The sequence below is a fragment of the Entelurus aequoreus genome, linkage group LG13 (assembly GCF_033978785.1).
Source record: "Entelurus aequoreus isolate RoL-2023_Sb linkage group LG13, RoL_Eaeq_v1.1, whole genome shotgun sequence".
In the NCBI taxonomy this organism is placed as follows: Eukaryota; Metazoa; Chordata; class Actinopteri; order Syngnathiformes; family Syngnathidae; genus Entelurus; species Entelurus aequoreus.
Window position 1 is genome coordinate 47,375,788 of NC_084743.1, and position 17,944 is coordinate 47,393,731.

The following is a 17,944-nucleotide window of genomic DNA, read 5'->3' on the forward strand; positions in this document are numbered from 1 at the left end:
AAAAGTCATAACCAAGGACCACCTGAATATATCGTTTTTTCCAGACTATAAACTGCTACTTTTTTCCCAAGCTTGGAACCCTGCGACCTATACAAATGTGCGGCTAATCTCTTGATTTGTCTTTGCTCACGGCTATATTATGGAATTGATTAAGCAAAGAAATCAAACAATGTACTAAAACGATCCACTTTAAGAAATTGTTCAAACTCAAAGTGTTTACAAAGTTAAAGAAAGAAGAATCCTGATAAACATCTTGAACCTTGTTAAAAAAGGAGAAAATCTTATTCATCTCATAAAGGATGAATAAAGATATTACTTTTCTGGTTTTTTTGATGAGCCGTTTTACTGCCGCGTTACTGGCACCGTTTGGAAACAATTAAGGGATGTAAATAAACATTTACACAATATTTCTATGTAAAAATCTCATTTCACATATATATCTGCGGCTTATAGTCCTGTGCGGCTAATATATGATAATTTTTTTTATTTTTTTTTATTTAGTGGGTATGGCATATATATGGGTGTGATTCATAGTCCGGAAAATATGGTAAATTAGTGCTTTCAAACGATTACTTTTTTTTTTACATTAAATTAACCATGTTTTTATAATTTTGATTATTCAGTTTTATCACAGTTGCTACATAAGTGTCTGAGGCCCTTTGCATTGCCGCGGTTCTACCCCGCCAGCGTTGTTTGTCGTCCACTATGTGCCATTGTACTGGTAGTGTTCTTGCTGGCCTCAAAAACGTATTTTGCTTTTAGAGGGGTGTTTAAAGTTGTTGTGCTTCGATGATGTGAGAATGATCATATGCAAATACAAGATAAATATCAAGGAGTATTATATATTTTCTGTATTTTTAAGCAAAATTAGTCACTAAGCACACCAGTCAGAGTCTCCTAACTCATCTTTGCACGAGCCTATGCATTATAGACCCGCGCCTCCTTGTTAAGTTAAAAGAGCATGTGCAGTCAAAATAAAAAGCATGAGTAATCTGCGTTTATATTAATGAATATTTTTGGTGATTAATTGCATACGTTAACTTTGACAGCCCAAATATGAACAAACAAAGCTTTTTGTCCATTGCTCAATTCATTATGTATGTATGACGATTGATAAATCTGCAATATCATTTTGGTATTGTTTTCCGTAGAACCCAGAGTTCTGGTTCCCATTCGAGTCCAACTGGTTTACAGGCAACACATCCTCAGAGAGATACGAGCCAACGTCACATCTCATGTGAGTATTAAGAAAAGGCTGAATAACTTGACAAGTAAACAACATTGTCAAAACATTAGAAAATACAAATTCCTCAGTCTGCTCTTTTTTTTTTTTTTTTTTGCACAAAAATATGTGTTCTTTCTTGGCCTGGGCCCTGCTCCTCCACATAGGCCAGCGTGTGACAACTGGGTTTCAGTCCAGGCTTCAAAATGAATCAGTTGGAGCAGCATGCTCCCCGCCCCCCTCCTCTATTTCCCTTGGAGACGGATGTGGTTCAAACGCAACATTCTAGTCGCTCTTGTCGCCATCTCTCCGATCTCAGTTAACTACTCAAGAGTCATGATAAGAAAAAACTAGATGGAGGGAAACAGGAAAGGAGAGAAAGTGTGTTTTTGTGAGACGGAGGAAGGCACGCTACACAGGATGGACTGCATCCCCACTTCTCACACGTCAGTGGTTTGTGGATTGTGGGCTAAGATGGATGTAGAGAGGAGAGGGGAGGGGGGTGGTTGATGAAAGGAGGGCCTGGTTTTAATTTTGCCAGGAATGGCGTGAAGGACCAATGCATCTCTTTCAGGCCTGGCGGTGAGCGTGACCATGTGAGAAGTTTGCTGCATGACTTCTATTTAAGTGTCCTTAAACTCCAGCCACAACGCCAAACATCTGATTCACTGAGAATCAAGCTGAGTAACCAAAGCATCCAAAAACATGCTCCTCATCATCTTAATTTCTCCTTAAATGTGTGTTTAAAACACACATCAGGTATTTCTTGTGTAACTGATATTACTGAAGACTCCTTCATGTTTTTACACCGTACTATGCCATCATAATTGCATCCCTTCAGTCCGTTCCCTGCATGGATTTATGATGCATGTTTATTTATACTGAGATGAGGCCCCGGGGTCATAAAAGACCTTTCACCATTTCTTCAATACTCTCGTACATCTGCATTTCTCACTAATACGCCATCTTTGTGTAGTGAAATCAGTCTGCTAGGAATTAAAGTCAGCATGAAACTGCAACACAAGACATATTTTTAAGGCGCTGTTTTATGTGAGTCCTGGGATGCGTTTAACACAGTCGTTTGTGTCCGGAATGATTTCTGAAGACTTGATGCACATGTGGCTCGAGAATTTCTCTGCAGGAGACTTTATTGTCGACTCACTGTTTTGCTTGGCTTTGCTGTCCTTAGCTCATCTTTGTCAAACTTAAACTAAACTGAAAAGGTAATTTAAGTTGGAATCAGACCACCGCTTCGTATTTATTTTCAAGTCTGTTGAAGTTTAAGGACTATTTTTGTCGAATCAGCATCTTCACTCCTGGCTTACCGTTGTCGATCTGTGCAGGATCCAGACTTTGCAGAGGTACTGGCGGACCTGAACAGTCGCGAACTCTTCTGGCTGTCTCGTGGTCAGCTGGAGATCACCGTGGCAACACAGGGTCATGACCCCCAGCACATCTCTGGATTCATTACTGGCAGAAAATCATGTGACAGTAAGTACTTCCCACAACTAAACAAGACTAAATGAGATTGGCTCTTTGAAAAAACTATATGGTTGTTTTGTTTGTGTACTGTTCTATGTGTGTAGAGATGTCCCAATACAACTCTCTTTAACTTCCGATATAATACTGATATTGGAGCCTTGAGTATTTGCAGACACCTATATACTGTATATATAAATATATACTCAATATGATATCAACATGAATTATACATAATTATTACTTTACTATTTTTTTGTAGTGTGGAATGTTAGAAAAGGTTTGATATGGTAGGTATACTACCGTTCAAAAGTTTGGGGTAACCCAAACAATTTTGTGGAATAGCCTTCATTTCTAAGAACAAGAATAGACTGTCGAGTTTCAGATGAAAGTTCTCTTTTTCTGGCCATTTTGAGCGTTTAATTGACCCCACAAATGTGATGCTCCAGAAACTCAATCTGCTCAAAGGAAGCTCAGTTTTGTAGCTTCTGTAACGAGCTAAACTGTTTTCAGATGTGTGAACATGATTGCACAAGGGTTTTCTAATCATCAATTAGCCTTCTGAGCCAATGAGCAAACACATTGTACCATTAGAACACTGGAGTGATAGTTGCTGGAAATGGGCCTCTATACACCTATGTAGATATTGCACCAAAAACCAGACATTTACAGCTAGAAAAGTCATTTACCACATTAGCAATGTATAGAGTGTATTTCTTTAAAGTTAAGACTAGTTTAAAGTTATCTTCATTGAAAAGTACAGTGCTTTTCTTTCAAAAATAAGGACATTTCAATGTGACCCCAAACTTTTGAACGGTAGTGTATGAATCATTATCAACCGTCTGGTATGGATGTATGCTGTCATTAAGTTTAAGTAGAGTGGTAATTGTTTTTGGTGATACCTAGTGGTCACAATTATTAATTAAACTAAACTCATGATGAAGTAATCTGAAAGATGCGGTCATGTTTGTTACTGGATACTGTCTAATAGGCTTCGGCCTTTGAGTCTTTATATCTGTAAGTAATATGCAACTATAATTATTTGATACTTGTTTCTATTGACAAATGTTGTGTTTCAGATAGCAATGTTGACTTATTACTTATATTTAGCTTGTGTGCTATTGTGTGCTTAGCTGTGGTGTAGCTGTTAGCTCATGGCAGCCTATATACTACCATGTTTTCGTTTTGTAAATTATTCCACTAAAATGCAATAAGAGACTAACCTTGTGTGCTTATTGGAGGACTTTTAGATGTTCTTTTCAAATTTGTACAATTAAACTCGCTGCAGGACTGCTTCTTTCAAAGCGCTTATATTGCGTTGCAGTTTAGATGCAAGTTGATATAATTTGATATTGGATCAATATCAAATCAAGTCAGGTCAAGTTTTATTCATATAGCACATATGAAACAACTTGCCTTGACCATGGTGCTATACAGGACACAAAAGACAATAAAAGCAGAAAATAGCAGCACATTTTTGTTAAATATTGGATCAAGACACTCCTGTTGCAATCTTTAAATTATGGTTTATTTTCTTTATTTTCTTCACACTACTGTATTATCATGATAACTACACTACTCACAGTTATGGATGTTCAGCTTTCAGGTAAAATTTGTCAGGGAGAACTTGAAGTGCCTTTACAGGTGAACTTAATCTGACCGTCTTTACTTTAACTTTAACTTTAACTTCAAACATTTGAATGCACATGTCTATCTCAGCTGAAAGAAAAAAATCAGGTGTGTGATCTATGAATGGACCAATACATGTCCTGGTTTCAATGAGAATTGATATTAAAGGAATCATCTTCATTATGTTGTTCACCTAACAACTGATCAAGGGTACCTTGCCATTGTAAGGCTTCAAACAGAAGTTTTCAGTGTACCTCAGAGTCACTATCTCCACTTTTCCACAAAAGCTTGTTCTGAGCTGGCTCAAATGAGGTATTTAGAGCTATTGTTTTCCATTCTCAAATTTCCACAGGGGTTCTGAACTGGAACGGCCTTTTTCTTGCAATTTTTAAGAATATCATATTAGCATGGGATTCGTAAATCCTAGCTGAAGCAGAGCAATGTGTTGGGTTACATTTTTATCTATGCTTCGTTGTTGAAGTACATGATTGTGGTTAGAGTGCTAATTGCCTGTGCGGAAAATGAAAATGGTGTAGAATCAGATTGCGGTAAACATCGGTAAAAGACTGGCTATGAACAAAACCTGCACCATCAATAAAGTTTGCTGCAGTGGAAAAGAGGCACCAGTGTCTTTAGTCGGGTTTGGCACCAAAGCTTGGTCCAAAAATGGCACCGGTGCCAACGTAAACCAGAGTAAACAGACCAAAAACAAAAGGTATCAGTTTCTCATTTTAAATGAACCCCCTGCAATAAGTGCTCCATTTTAGTTACACATTCCTAATATTCTTAATATTTTGTGAATAGTGTAATATTATTCAAAACATGTATTAGCCTTTTATTTACCCCGATGGTCCACCAAAACTCTCTGTGTGTAGGTGGTAGGACGGTCGTGGCCCATACACCTGATACAGAACATGAACGTAGGACATACTGTAAGGGTACTCAGACCTCCTAAAGACTGATTGCTAACTCAAACACATATGCACACACTTATGCCCGAAGGTGGTTTACAGGCTCTTAAGGTCACAGTCTGCTGGACCTGCCAGTCCGTGTCAGTTGTTCCAGCGTTGTGATGTAATGCATGAAGAATTTCAACACAACACGGTCCTTTAAATCTATCCCCCCTGTCATATTTTCCTCCATCTCTTCTTCTTTCAGTCCGGGCGTATCTTTGTTTTTGTTTTGGCTTTTTCCGTCCCCTTTTCTTTTTCATACAGTGTTATCCCCCTCTGCTCCTAATTTCTTTCAATCCTTTTAATCCTACCACATTCAGCAAGGGTTACCTCATACCAATACTTTGCGTTGGGTGGGTTTTCGTTCATGTACCGTATTACCAGATCATATAAGCTCTGCAATATCTCACACAGAATCTGACATATCCCAAAAATGTTTGTTTATTTGAATAAACCCCTTCATTAACTCTGAGTATAAGGTAATGTACCAGCCCCTCGTCTTAACCCTCAACAAAGCAGCAAATTCGACAGTAATCATTGCCTCATTTTGCGTGCTGTCAGACCTAACTGCTGATGCTCTGTGGAGGTATGTGTTTAACATTGGTAATCATAGATTTTCATATAAGTTAATTTGTGTGTGATTCAGCCATCCAGAGTGTGATGTCCAGCGGTGATGCATTAACTCCTGGGAAGACTGGAGGCACAGGCTCCGCCGTCTTTAACCTCCACAATAACGGCACACTGGAGTATCAGGTATGGATTTTTTTCATCACTTATATTTTTCTTTTTTTTATGACATGTAAAATTTTAAACACTGTTCCTCCAAAGCCACAGTGAGATTTGAGGAAAGCAGTAAATAGCAGGATATATAATTAAACCAAAAATTAACACAATAATGAACAGATACAAATGTAATACCCCATTTTTTGATCTGGTTCCATAGATACTGTACATCTGCATTGCTAAAATAAATATAACTATGGCCTTGGACTTTTGCACAGTACTGTGCAAATATACTGTGGATACTGAAAATCTAACTATAGCGCCAAAACTGATGCATGATTAAAGAAAATAGGTCTAGACCAGGGGTCACCAACCTTTTTGAAACCAAGAGCTACTTCTTGGGTACTGATTAATGCGAAGGGCTACCAGTTTGATACACACTTAAATAAATGGCCAGAAATAGCCAATTTGCTCAATTTACTTTTTACTCTATGTTATTATTAATAATTAATGATATTTATCTTTGTGGAAACACTGATCATCTTAATGATTTCTCACAATAAATATATATAGAAACAGATAAATATCAATATGCAACACTTTATTTTTATATTTTCTCTAAGTGCACATTTTTCAAATTGAATATTTTCAAATGATCACTTCTAAGACAGTCTTGTGAAATCACAATATCCCATTTTAGCTAGATAGCCACTAAATTTTTTTAACAAATCATGAATTACTTTGCACCATGTTTGTACAAATAATAACTCATGTAAAATACAAAAGTCAACTCTCAAATGTTTAAATAAATCATGTCACACTTTGAACTGGATACCAAATCTGTTACCTGTTTCTTTGTCAGTTAGTGGGAAGCCTGGCATTGCATGCTGTTAACTAGTGTGTTGTACTCTGGTGTATAACTTGACACTGCAACTCTGAGTGAGTCTTGCAGATGTGCATCAGTGAGGCGTGTTCTGTGTTTGTTCTTGATGAAGTTCATGTCAGAAAAGGCTGATTCACAAAGATAAGATTTTTCCTCATTGTTTGCGAACCTTCTTAATCTTTTGGACATATTTTCACAGCAATCTGGCCTTAAGCTTAATTATGATAAATGTAAAATGTTAAGGATAGGAAATCTAAAGGGAACGTCCTTTCGAATGGAATGCAAAGTGCCTGGTTTGTGGACAGATGGACCAGTTAACATACTTGGTGTTGTTGTCCCAGAGAATCTGGAAGATCTAGGCTAAAAAAATTATGATAATCGACTAAGAAAGCTGGACAAAATTATGCAATTATGGAAAGGGAAATCCTTAACCTTGTATGGTAAAATATCTATTGTCAACTCGTTAATTATTCCTCAATTTATTTATTTGTTTTTGTCAATACCAGCTCCATCACAAAACTTTTTTAAGATTTAGGAGCGGAGGGTGTTCGATTTTGTCTGGCACGGCAAACCAGAAAAGATTAAAAGAAAGGTTTTGTACAATGAGTATGAATATGGGGGCCTGAAACTTCTCAACCTTGAAGCTATGTGTCTGTCTTTAAAAGCATCAATTTAAACACTGAGTGGTACACAAGTGTCCTGTTGGACAAAAAACATGTACTGTATCTAAAGAAATTGTTTCCTTTTTTACAAGTGATCCCCTCCCATTTTTCTTATGCAGAGAGTCTTCTGGGAAACATGGCGGGGTTCATAAAGGAAACAATCCACTCATGGTGGTGTTTTCAATTTTATGTGCCAGAAAAAAGAGACAATATTTGCAGCAGATAATATGGATGAACTCTAATATTGTAATAGATGGAAAGCCTTTCTTTTGGAAAAATATGTTTGAAAGAGGAATCATTTTTGTCAATGATATTATCAATGAGAATGGTAAAATTATGAAGTATGATGAATTTAGAACTATGTATGGTGATGCTTGCTCAAGCTTTTCATTTAATCAACTAACTGGAGTAATTGGGAAAAGATGGAAACAAACAATTAATTATGGAACTACTAAATTATTAGTTTGTAAACGTCTAATAATAAATTCTAGTTAGCAAAAAGGAACTAAAATAAATAGAAAAATATATAATTTTTATTTAATAAAGAAATCTTTGAAGGCTGCCCCATACAACACATATGGAAAATGGGAGGACTTTTTTGACTGCCCGTTGCCATGGGATGCCATATTCAAACTAATCTATAAAACTACTATCGATGTGCAAAATCGTTATTTTCAAATTAAAATTATTTATAACTTCTTACCCACAGGGAAAATGTTAAAATTATGGAATATGACAGAGTCAGATGATTGACGATTTTGTTGTCAGGAGTCTGAATCCACCCTGCATTTGTTTTGGTATTGTCATTTTGTGTCTTCGTTTTGGGTGGAAGTTGAAAAAATGTGTTTAAGGATTGGTTTGTTTATGAAGCTTGATGTGGTTTCTGTTATTTTAAATCAATCATGATTTAGTCAATTTAATTATAGTACTCGGTAAAAGGTTTATTTTTAAGGGGGGGGGGGTTTGGGTTGATGCACTGATTGAAAGTGTATCTTGTGTTTTTTCTATTTTGATTTAAATTTAAAAAATTAAATAAAAAATAAAAAATTACATTTAAAAAAAAAAAAATATAAGATTTTTAGAACAGGCCAGCGGGCGACTCATCTGGTCCTTACGGGCGACCTGGTGCCCACAAGCACCGCGTTGATGACCCCTGGTCTAGACTAAGGCTGAATCCCAATTCTTCACCTTTACCCCTACGCTTTCGTCTTATGCCTCGAAACTGAGGGCCAAAACCAGGCACGTGCAATGATAGAGCCTTAATGTTTCTTAAACACATGCCGTTTTGCCCTGCATAAGAAAAGTGTCCTTTTTCATTCGTTTGGGAATAAGAAATACTCTGTCATCAATTTTTCCAAAATCTGTTTTGATATCTGACGGGGCATTTACTTCAGTTCTTGTGAGAATTCACCCCCCAGGGTTCACAAGCCTCTAGCTCGCCCCCTCCTGTGTGCTGCATACTGTATGTCTTTTCTGACCCGCACTCTCAGACTTCAGGTAATAACAGTGTTTGTGCAAATCCCTTGTTGTTATTTAGTGCTAAATTAACCACAACATTAGCGCAGCAAAACATATTATGGACCTGATCTACTAAGAGCCAAATACCATGTGCTAAAGAGCGTGCACACACTAAAGTTGCATGACTATTAGTGGGCGTGTTGCATGTGATGGTGCAAACCGCCTTATTTAAATGTTTTTTTTTTTCCGTGTACGACGCGGCTTTCAACATGTATACACTCTTGCAGCACGGTCATGCTATGCTCCTGCCTATGGTGATTTGCTATGATTTGAAAACATGCAGCAGGCATGTACCACATTTATGGGCATTTTAAAAGCAGTCCTGCAGTATGATCTACAATGGAACTCACTTTTTTAGCGTGCTGAAAATGTGCTCATTGAAGATGCTGGTACCAACTGTGAGCGTGCCCTGGAATGTTCCAGATGCAAAAAAAATGCATATTGCAACAAGTTCTTCATATAGGAGATACGTTAATAATATACATTTTTATATGACAAAACACCAGCACAGACCAAAACGTATCAACTGAATTTGTTTTAATCAGCCCTTAAGTCATCTAGCAGCTATTAAATTATAAAATGAAAATGCTGAATAGATGAGATATCTAATATTTTTTATTTTTGACAGTCCATATATGTTGACAAGCATATGTAGGACAGAGCTGCAGCGGGATCACCTTCTTTCTCGCGCCCATTCCTGCACAATTGACAATTTGCATGTACTTTTCAAACAGACGCAAAACAGCTACTGCAGAACACTTTTAGGCTTGATAAATTGCTCTGTGTGTGCTGAACAGTTTGATTTGAATTTTCTACTCCTAGTATTATGGGCATTTGGATGATAATCATATATTCTGCATTTTCATGACGACATAAATGGATTGCAATCCTTTTTCTGCTCACTCTTTCAATACGTTTAGTAGATCAGCTTTGCGTGCACTATCAGGTTTGTATGTGTTTTAATACAAACATTCAGTAAGTCAGGCTCTGTGGTTCTACGTTTTCTCAAACAATTAAAAAAAAAAAGTTGATGCCTTGTCCAGCTATTTGCTGACATTTGTATTGTTTAATAAAGGCAGAGAGAGAGGCAGGCAGAAATTTTAAAGACAGTTTTACTGTTCGACCACATGTTGTGTTTCATTTAAAATGGTTATAATGATTTTTGTAATGAAAAATGTACAGTAAATCTTAAGTTAAGCTACATGACAGTCTGGTCAGGTACAATATATTGTGGTATACTATTAGTATTAACTTCTTAGATTTATTGCTGTCAGAAAACAGTAAACAATGAATGTGTGTACTATGTTGTCAGCTTTATAGATAATTTGTTACTCTCTCTTGATTATTATGCACAACACAGATTTATCACTTTTGCAAAATAATTAAAAAGCTGATGTAACTTGATCACAACCAGTGTGACTGTGAAAGAGTATGTTGGTAAACTTCCCTGATGCCTAAGTGTGCAAGATACTGAGTTGACAGTTTGGATCACTATCCTCTTGTTGTGCCGCGCAGCAGAGCTTTATTGTGTCAAGCGGTGCAGCCATTGTGGGGAGGAGGCGTGTTGCTCTCTTAAAATCAATCAATCATCAATCAAATATAATTTATTTAACACTTAATCACATGTGCCTCGAAGGGCTGCACAAACCACAATGACATCACTAGTCAGATCCCACATCCTGGGTGACCGACTGCAATGGATGCCAAGTGGGTAGTTATTGCAAGTTATTCATGATACACAGCACGGCAGAACGGTGGACAGGGTTTATTGTACATGTGCCTCACAATACGAAGGTCCTGGGTTCGATCCCCGGGCTCTGGGTCTTTCTGTGTGGAGTTTGCATGTTTTCCCTGTGACTGTGTGGGTTCCCTCCGGGTACTCCGGCTTCCTCCCACCTCCAAAAACATGCACCTGGGGATAGGTTGATTGGCAACACTAAATTGGCCCTAGTGTGTGAATGTGAGTGTGAATGTTGTCTGTCTGTGTTGGCCCTGTGATGAGGTGGTGACTTGTCCAGGGTGTACCCCGCCTTCCGCCCGAATGCAGCTGAGATAGGCTCCAGCACCCCCCGCGACCCCGAAAGGGACAAGCGGTAGAATATGGATGGATGGGATGGATTCATGATACTGTGAGAGTCAAGTCTATTGGGGACAAGCAGAGGATTGTAAGAGGTGTCCATCCAGGTCATAGGGGAGTGGTCCACACTGGGTCATGACGTAGAACAGCTAGTACATCCTCCTGACTGGTATATCACCAGGGATTATCTATGGCCAACTGGTAACCTTTTCTTACAGGCAGGTAAACTTTTCTAAAACAGAATCTATCTAAACTACAGTTTATAGATGAGTTTTAACGTGCGACTTAAATGCTTCTACCAAGGTAGTATATCTGACTGTTGCCAAATAGAAAATGATGTAGACCCTGCATACTTTTTTTGGGCTATGGGAATCACTATTAAGCCGGCGTTCTTGGAACGTAGGTTTCTGGACGGAACGTTGGGTACAATACAATCAGCAAGATAAGATGGTGCTAAACTGTTAAATATTTTGTACGTAAGTAATAAAACCTTAAAGTCGCATCTTAAGTGTACCCGTAGCCAGTTCAGGTTGGCCAGTTTAAGCGTAATATAATCTAACTTTCTCGTCCTAATCAAAAGTCTAGCAGCCACATTTTTAACCAATTACAGTCTTTTAATACTAGACAAAATAAAAACAACATTCAAAACACGGCAATATTTGCATGGAATAGCAAAGGATTGAATACCTGATAAACACGTGTCTTCATCATGAAAATCAATAATTCTTATAATTACTTCCATTTATCTGGTTTCTGCTCAACCATGTTTTCGTAACTTTTGGTTACAAGTGTGGTCGGAACTACACTCCGTTTCGAGGACTATACACTGCTTGGCACTTAGCCCTTCCTTTAACATTACAGGTGAATTGGCGCACAACCAAGGGTGAAGTGTTAAGACAAGGGTAAGAGCAAGAATTGGGATTCAGTCTAAAACCTATTTCCTCCCTCTAGGTTCAAGTTGCGGGTCTCACCAGTGACGTGGTTGGTCTCACTATTGAGCTGAAGCCACGGCGGCGAAACAAGCGCTCAGTGCTGTATGACCTGACACCAGAGTACAACAAGGCCGCAAGCAGGGCAGTGGGCAGCTGGAGTCGCCTTGAGGCCCGCAACATTCACATGCTGCTGCAGAACGAACTCTTCATCAACGTGGCAACAACTCACAACCAAGAGGGAGAGCTGAGGGGCCAGATTAAGGCGCTGCCCTACAGCGGGCTGGAGGCGCCAAGACATGGTATGAATTATTGAAAAATGACTTGCTTGACACAATTGAAGCTATTACACATTAAACCGTCTCATTTAATTGTTGTCTCTCTCCTCCAGAGTTGCCCACGCCTCTGGCCGGACACTTTGTTTCCCCCCCAATTAGAACCGGTGCTTCTGGCCACGCCTGGGTGTCTGTGGACAAATTTTGTCACCTACATTATGAGATTGTTGTGGCCGGCCTCAGCAGGGCAGATGACCTCACGGTGAACGCCCACCTCCATGGCCTCGCTGAGATCGGAGACATGGATGACAGCAGCATCAGTCACAAGAGGCTGCTGACCGGTTTTTATGGATCGCAGGTAAATCACTGCTCAAGTTGAAAGATTCATGCAGCACAAAGTCCACATTCCCAAAAGATAGAGTCAGAATACAATCTAAGTACTGCTAATACACTCTCATCTCGCCTCTTCTAGGCTCAGGGAGTGTTGAAGGACATCGGTGTTGAATTACTGCAGCACTTGGACCAAGGAACAGCCGTCATCCAAGTCAGTACCAAGCTGAACCCAAGAGGAGAGATCCGTGGACGGGTATGCAAAGTACTACTGTTAAGTAGCAGTGTGAATGCTGAAAAGCAAAAACATATATTTTATATTGTTTATTAGTAATTTTCTGACACTCAACCACTTCCATCTCAGCATCAGAATGGTCAGCTCATTTAGTACACGGTTGGTATGGATTGAAACCAGGTTTGTGCAAAATTCCAAATTTGGAATTTCAATTCAATTAATTTGAAGAATTGGAATTTGAATGGAATTGGCTCCACCCCACAGGATGTTGAAGTAGAATTTGAATTATAGGAGGTGGGATTCCATATAGCCAAGTAACAAGAATAATTTGTCACATTTAACAAAGGTTTTGGCCTTTACAAACATGAAAATTAAACACAAATTCCCTTAACTTTGAAGTGTTTTTCCAAAATTTGAAAGTCACTATCCATGACTGTAAGTTTTATGCCTACAACATCGGCTTAAATATTTGCATGCTAACACTTACCATGCTTGCGAGATAGCTCGAAATACACGTATCTGACACTACCCGATTTACTGAGCTGCCCGATCCCTTTGCACATACGCAACATTTGAAAAACGCATGCGCAAACATAACAACTTCCTGCCGTGCTAATTGAGGAGTACGACTTTGAGACGTAAAAAATATGACAAAAATAACAAAGTATGTTTATCCAAATTTTTTGGATAACGAAACAAATGTTTGAAAAATGGAGCATTGGAAATTAAATAGCTTGAAATTAGGGCTGCAACAACTAATCGATTAAATCGATTAAAATCGATTACCAAAATAGTTGGTGATTAATTTAGTCATCGATTCGTTAGAACTATGTTAAGCGCATGCGCAGTTTTTTTTTTTAAATTGTATTTTATTTTTTTAAATAAACCTTATTTATAAACTGCAACATTTACAAACAGCTGAGAAACAATAATCAAAATAAGTACAAAAACAGTACAAAACAGCACCAGGGCGGCGCTGAGGCTACGTCTCATGAGGTGGCGTAAACTAGCCAATGATGTGGTCATGTGCAGCTCACGTGACGACGCCGTCTCTTGCTGGAAACATTCGAAAAATGGCGCAGGAAAACAGTACCGATAGTTCAGCGGAAAAATATCTTGAGGTTATTGCTTCAATGGAGAAAAGTGTACGACCTAAGTCGTCAAAAGTATGGGAACACTTTACTTTAAAGACTTCAAAGAAGACCGTTTCCTGCAAAATGGCACGGAAATACAACATTGCTTCAGGAGCACCTGAAGAGGAAAGATGTTGGAGCCATGGATGAAGGGAACTCATGGTACGTAACTTTTTAAGTCCATAGTGGCAACAGGCATTCATGAGTTCAGCTTTTTTGTAAAAACGTTAACGTTATGCCTTTGTTGCAACGCAGGGCTGATAATGTGTCTCCGGCACATTTGACTCCGTTTTGAGAGAGAAAACGCACGGTTACTAGGGATGATACTCGAAACCGGTTTTCCCGGTTGTTTGATAAGAAAAGAACCGAGTCCTCGGACTCAAATCCCTTTTTGAGAACCGGTACCCGTTATCGAGACCACTATAGTAAAGGAAAAGAGTTGATTCTTTATGCTCCGTGGGACATCACAAGAAATTACGTCACGTAGCTCAGTCATTAGGCGCAGATAGCGAAAGCAGGAAAACAATGGACGGGAAAAAGCGCTCCAAGGTGTAATAAAGTTCAAAACAAAAGCTATAATCCATCAAATAACTTTACTGAGAGATTTTAGCAGGGTAAAACACATGACGAACACTTTTACGACCAACCGGAAACATAGCAACCAGGCTAGCAACGCACGTCCTTTACGGCAGCTGTCGCAACGTTCTTAAAACAACCGCAGCACATACATATATATACAACATATCTCCCTTTTTTAACTTTTGTTTTTCTTTCCTTGTAAACAAAACAAAATCACACTGTAGATGTGTTGTCTGTCTAATTATAAATAATGTAGACGAGGCGTGTTGGCTGAGTTCTTGACGTTTACTTTCACAGCGTGGCAACATGCAACACTTTTCGGGGCTACCGCGCATGCTCGTAACTCCCGTTGCATGCTGGGTAGTGTAGTTGTTATATTCTCTAGCTCATAACATTTTTCCCCCATAAAGAAATAATGTTAACTCAACAAAGTGTATTTCTTTTTTTAGCTTTAACTTTTCATTTTTTAGCATTGTAACCACATTTGCAAAGAACTTTTCTCTTCATAGAATTTTATTTCAATAAAGAAATAAAGTGCAAAAATGTCAAAGCATCATAACAAACAGTTATGTCAAATAGCAGCACTAAGTGCACTTTTTGGAGAGCTGTATTATTTTCAGTTTTGTGCCCAAGGGACTGATTTTATTTAACACTATATTATTATTTATACACCTATAGTGATCACAGAGACAGGTTGTTTTTGTGTTACTGTATATATTTGTTTCTCTGAAAAATCCCACTTAATATACTTTGGGTAACAACAGTCAATATTTATTTATTTTATTTTATTGTTTTAGGTGGGTAACAGTCAATATTTATTTATTTATTTATTAGATTTTATTTTTTTATTATATAATAAAAGTGAGCTTTTGTTAAACCAAATATTGTGTGTTTTTTTCCATATACAACAACCTATCTGGACTCGATAAGAGAATCGATAAGGAATCGGTTCGATAAGAGGATTCGATAATAGGCTCGAACTCGATAATTCCTTATCAAACATCATCCCTAACGGTTACCAATTTCAAAATAAACGTAACGGACAGAAATATCTCAGGTTCGTTTCATAATGGATCAATGTAGCCGGGACCGATAAAGCTGTATAAATCTATTTAGATTTGAGTGACGCTTTAGTATAATTAAACGTTATGAAGGTGCTGGAATATTTCATGCTATTATTCAAAGGCAGCCTAAAATGAATCCTTTATTATTCACAACAGAAACGTGTACAATATCTGATTCAGTTCTGATCTGATGAGTTACATTTCTGTGTTATTATTGGTGTATGCTGCACCCCCAATGTACAGAACATGGTGCCAGTATGCTGTTTTTTTTCAATAACATACTGGAAAGGATAGAAATGTAGTTTGTCTCTTTTATCCGATTATTAATCGATTAATCGAAGTAATAATCGACAGATTAATCGATTATCAAATTAATCGTTAGTTGCAGCCCTACTTGAAATGCAAGCTTATTTAGTTGTAACCACCAATATGTCACCTAGAGTCAAAGCTAAGATTAGATTTATTAAGACATTTCTGCCACTAATTCTCCCTCTGTCTCGTCATTTGTTTCTTGTCAGTCTGGGCTATGGTGTAGTTGCACATGCATTAATTGCGTGTGTGTGCTTGGGGGTGTGCCAAGTCAACTGGGGGCGCTACAACCAGGAAATGTTGTCCATTAAAGGAAAAACTACCCACTGGTACATTGATTGATTGACTGAGATTGAGACTTTTATTCGTAGATTGCACAGTACAGTACATATTCCGTACAATTGACCACTAAATGGTAACATCCGAATACGTTTTTTAACTTGTTTGAGTCGGGGTCCACGTTAATCAATTCATGGTACAGTCGTGTTTTGCTTTATTGTGGGGACTGAAAAGCAAGCCCAAATAAGCAACCACACGTTAAAAAAACAATTCCACCCAAAAAACACAACCCACGACTAACTAACTTAAAAAAATAAACAAGCCCAACTTTGCTTGTGATTAGCTGACTTGGCAACACCACTGCTGCTAGCAGCTAGGAACTCAGGTTATAACTCATCTCACAGCGACAGTGGATAAAAATAACTAACTATATTAAAAAGCTGATATTGCTGTTCAATGTATATTTTTTTATTTTCATGTCTATGACTCAACATCAGCTGGATCGCCGCTGCTTTTCCACCGCTACAGTATGGACTGTGGATCACACCGTTCGTTAATCGCACAATGAAAAAATCGTGCCGTTAAAGGCACATATCGCGTTCATTTTGACAGCACTAATACAAAACCCTCATTAAATAAGTCCATATCTCTACCAACAATAATCCCTAAATACAAGAAGAGCTAGATAGACTTGTAAGTCCTTGGTGGCCTCTTGTAAATGTGTTTATGCGTGTGATAGCTCAGTTTGCCTTCACCTGTCCACATAAAAGCACACATTCACAGGTAGCAGGTGTTGCATCGCTGCAGGAAAGTGCGTTTATGGGGATGCACACACACACACATACGCCACTGCACAATTATATGCACACATCTTTTGACTACAAACCATCTGGCAGCTGTTAGCAACAGATCCAGCACATGAACGGCAATCTGTTCGCATAGAAGCTTTGCTTAGGAACAAAAAAGAGTCTGATAAGGTGTGGCAAACAAACCACAAATATCCCATCCTCTTTTTTACCATCTTCTATTTAAAAAAAAATCCAGGTCCATGTCCCCAACAACTGTGAGTATGGGAACAAGGGAGGAGCACAAGAAGCAGAGTTTGATGACCTTTTCGTAAAAGACCCTGAGGAGCTGAAGAATGATCCTCACACCTGCTTCTTTGAGAACCAGCACCATGCTCACGGATCCAACTGGACTCCTAACTATGACAAGTGTTTCTCCTGCAGCTGCCAGGTAAAGAATAGGAAGCACAGTCAAATGCCACTTTGACAGTTTAAGCCGCAAAAAATGTCTTTCAAGTAGAGAAAAAATGAATTACTTTGGAGACCTTGTGTTTCTTCTTTGTAGAAGCGAACTGTAATCTGTGATCCAGTAATCTGCCCGGTTTTGACCTGCACCCGAACTATCCAGCCAGATGATAAATGCTGCCCGATCTGCGATGGTGAGATTCTCGTTTTACTTCATAAACACTGAAAACTTAATCGTGTAGCCCACAGGGGGTGATATTTTCCTCATAGATTCAATTGTGTTTAACAACTTTTTACTACAAATCTAGTGCGGCCCAAAATACTCGTATTCCTATTCAGTGAATGGGTATCTTAATGCTAAAATTGATACAAGAAAGTGGCAAAATGCTGTATTAACCACAATATAAGACTGTAT

At 38.3% G+C, this 17,944-nt stretch overlaps 1 protein-coding gene across 4 annotated transcripts in view; it reads left to right on the forward strand.

Moving 5' to 3' along the window:
* LOC133663455 (chordin-like) overlaps positions 1-17,944 on the forward strand; it is a 67,474-nt gene that overhangs the window by 20,005 nt on the left and 29,525 nt on the right. For 3 of the 4 annotated variants that reach the window (XM_062067930.1, XM_062067931.1, XM_062067933.1), the window contains exons 9-16: positions 1,152-1,237; positions 2,566-2,713; positions 5,930-6,036; positions 12,098-12,377; positions 12,467-12,708; positions 12,823-12,936; positions 17,324-17,515; positions 17,630-17,723. In XM_062067930.1, coding sequence (XP_061923914.1) covers positions 1,152-1,237; positions 2,566-2,713; positions 5,930-6,036; positions 12,098-12,377; positions 12,467-12,708; positions 12,823-12,936; positions 17,324-17,515; positions 17,630-17,723 — 1,263 coding nt within the window. The remainder of the gene's footprint in view (positions 1-1,151; positions 1,238-2,565; positions 2,714-5,929; positions 6,037-12,097; positions 12,378-12,466; positions 12,709-12,822; positions 12,937-17,323; positions 17,516-17,629; positions 17,724-17,944) is intronic. The other variant, XM_062067932.1, reaches the window with a different exon arrangement.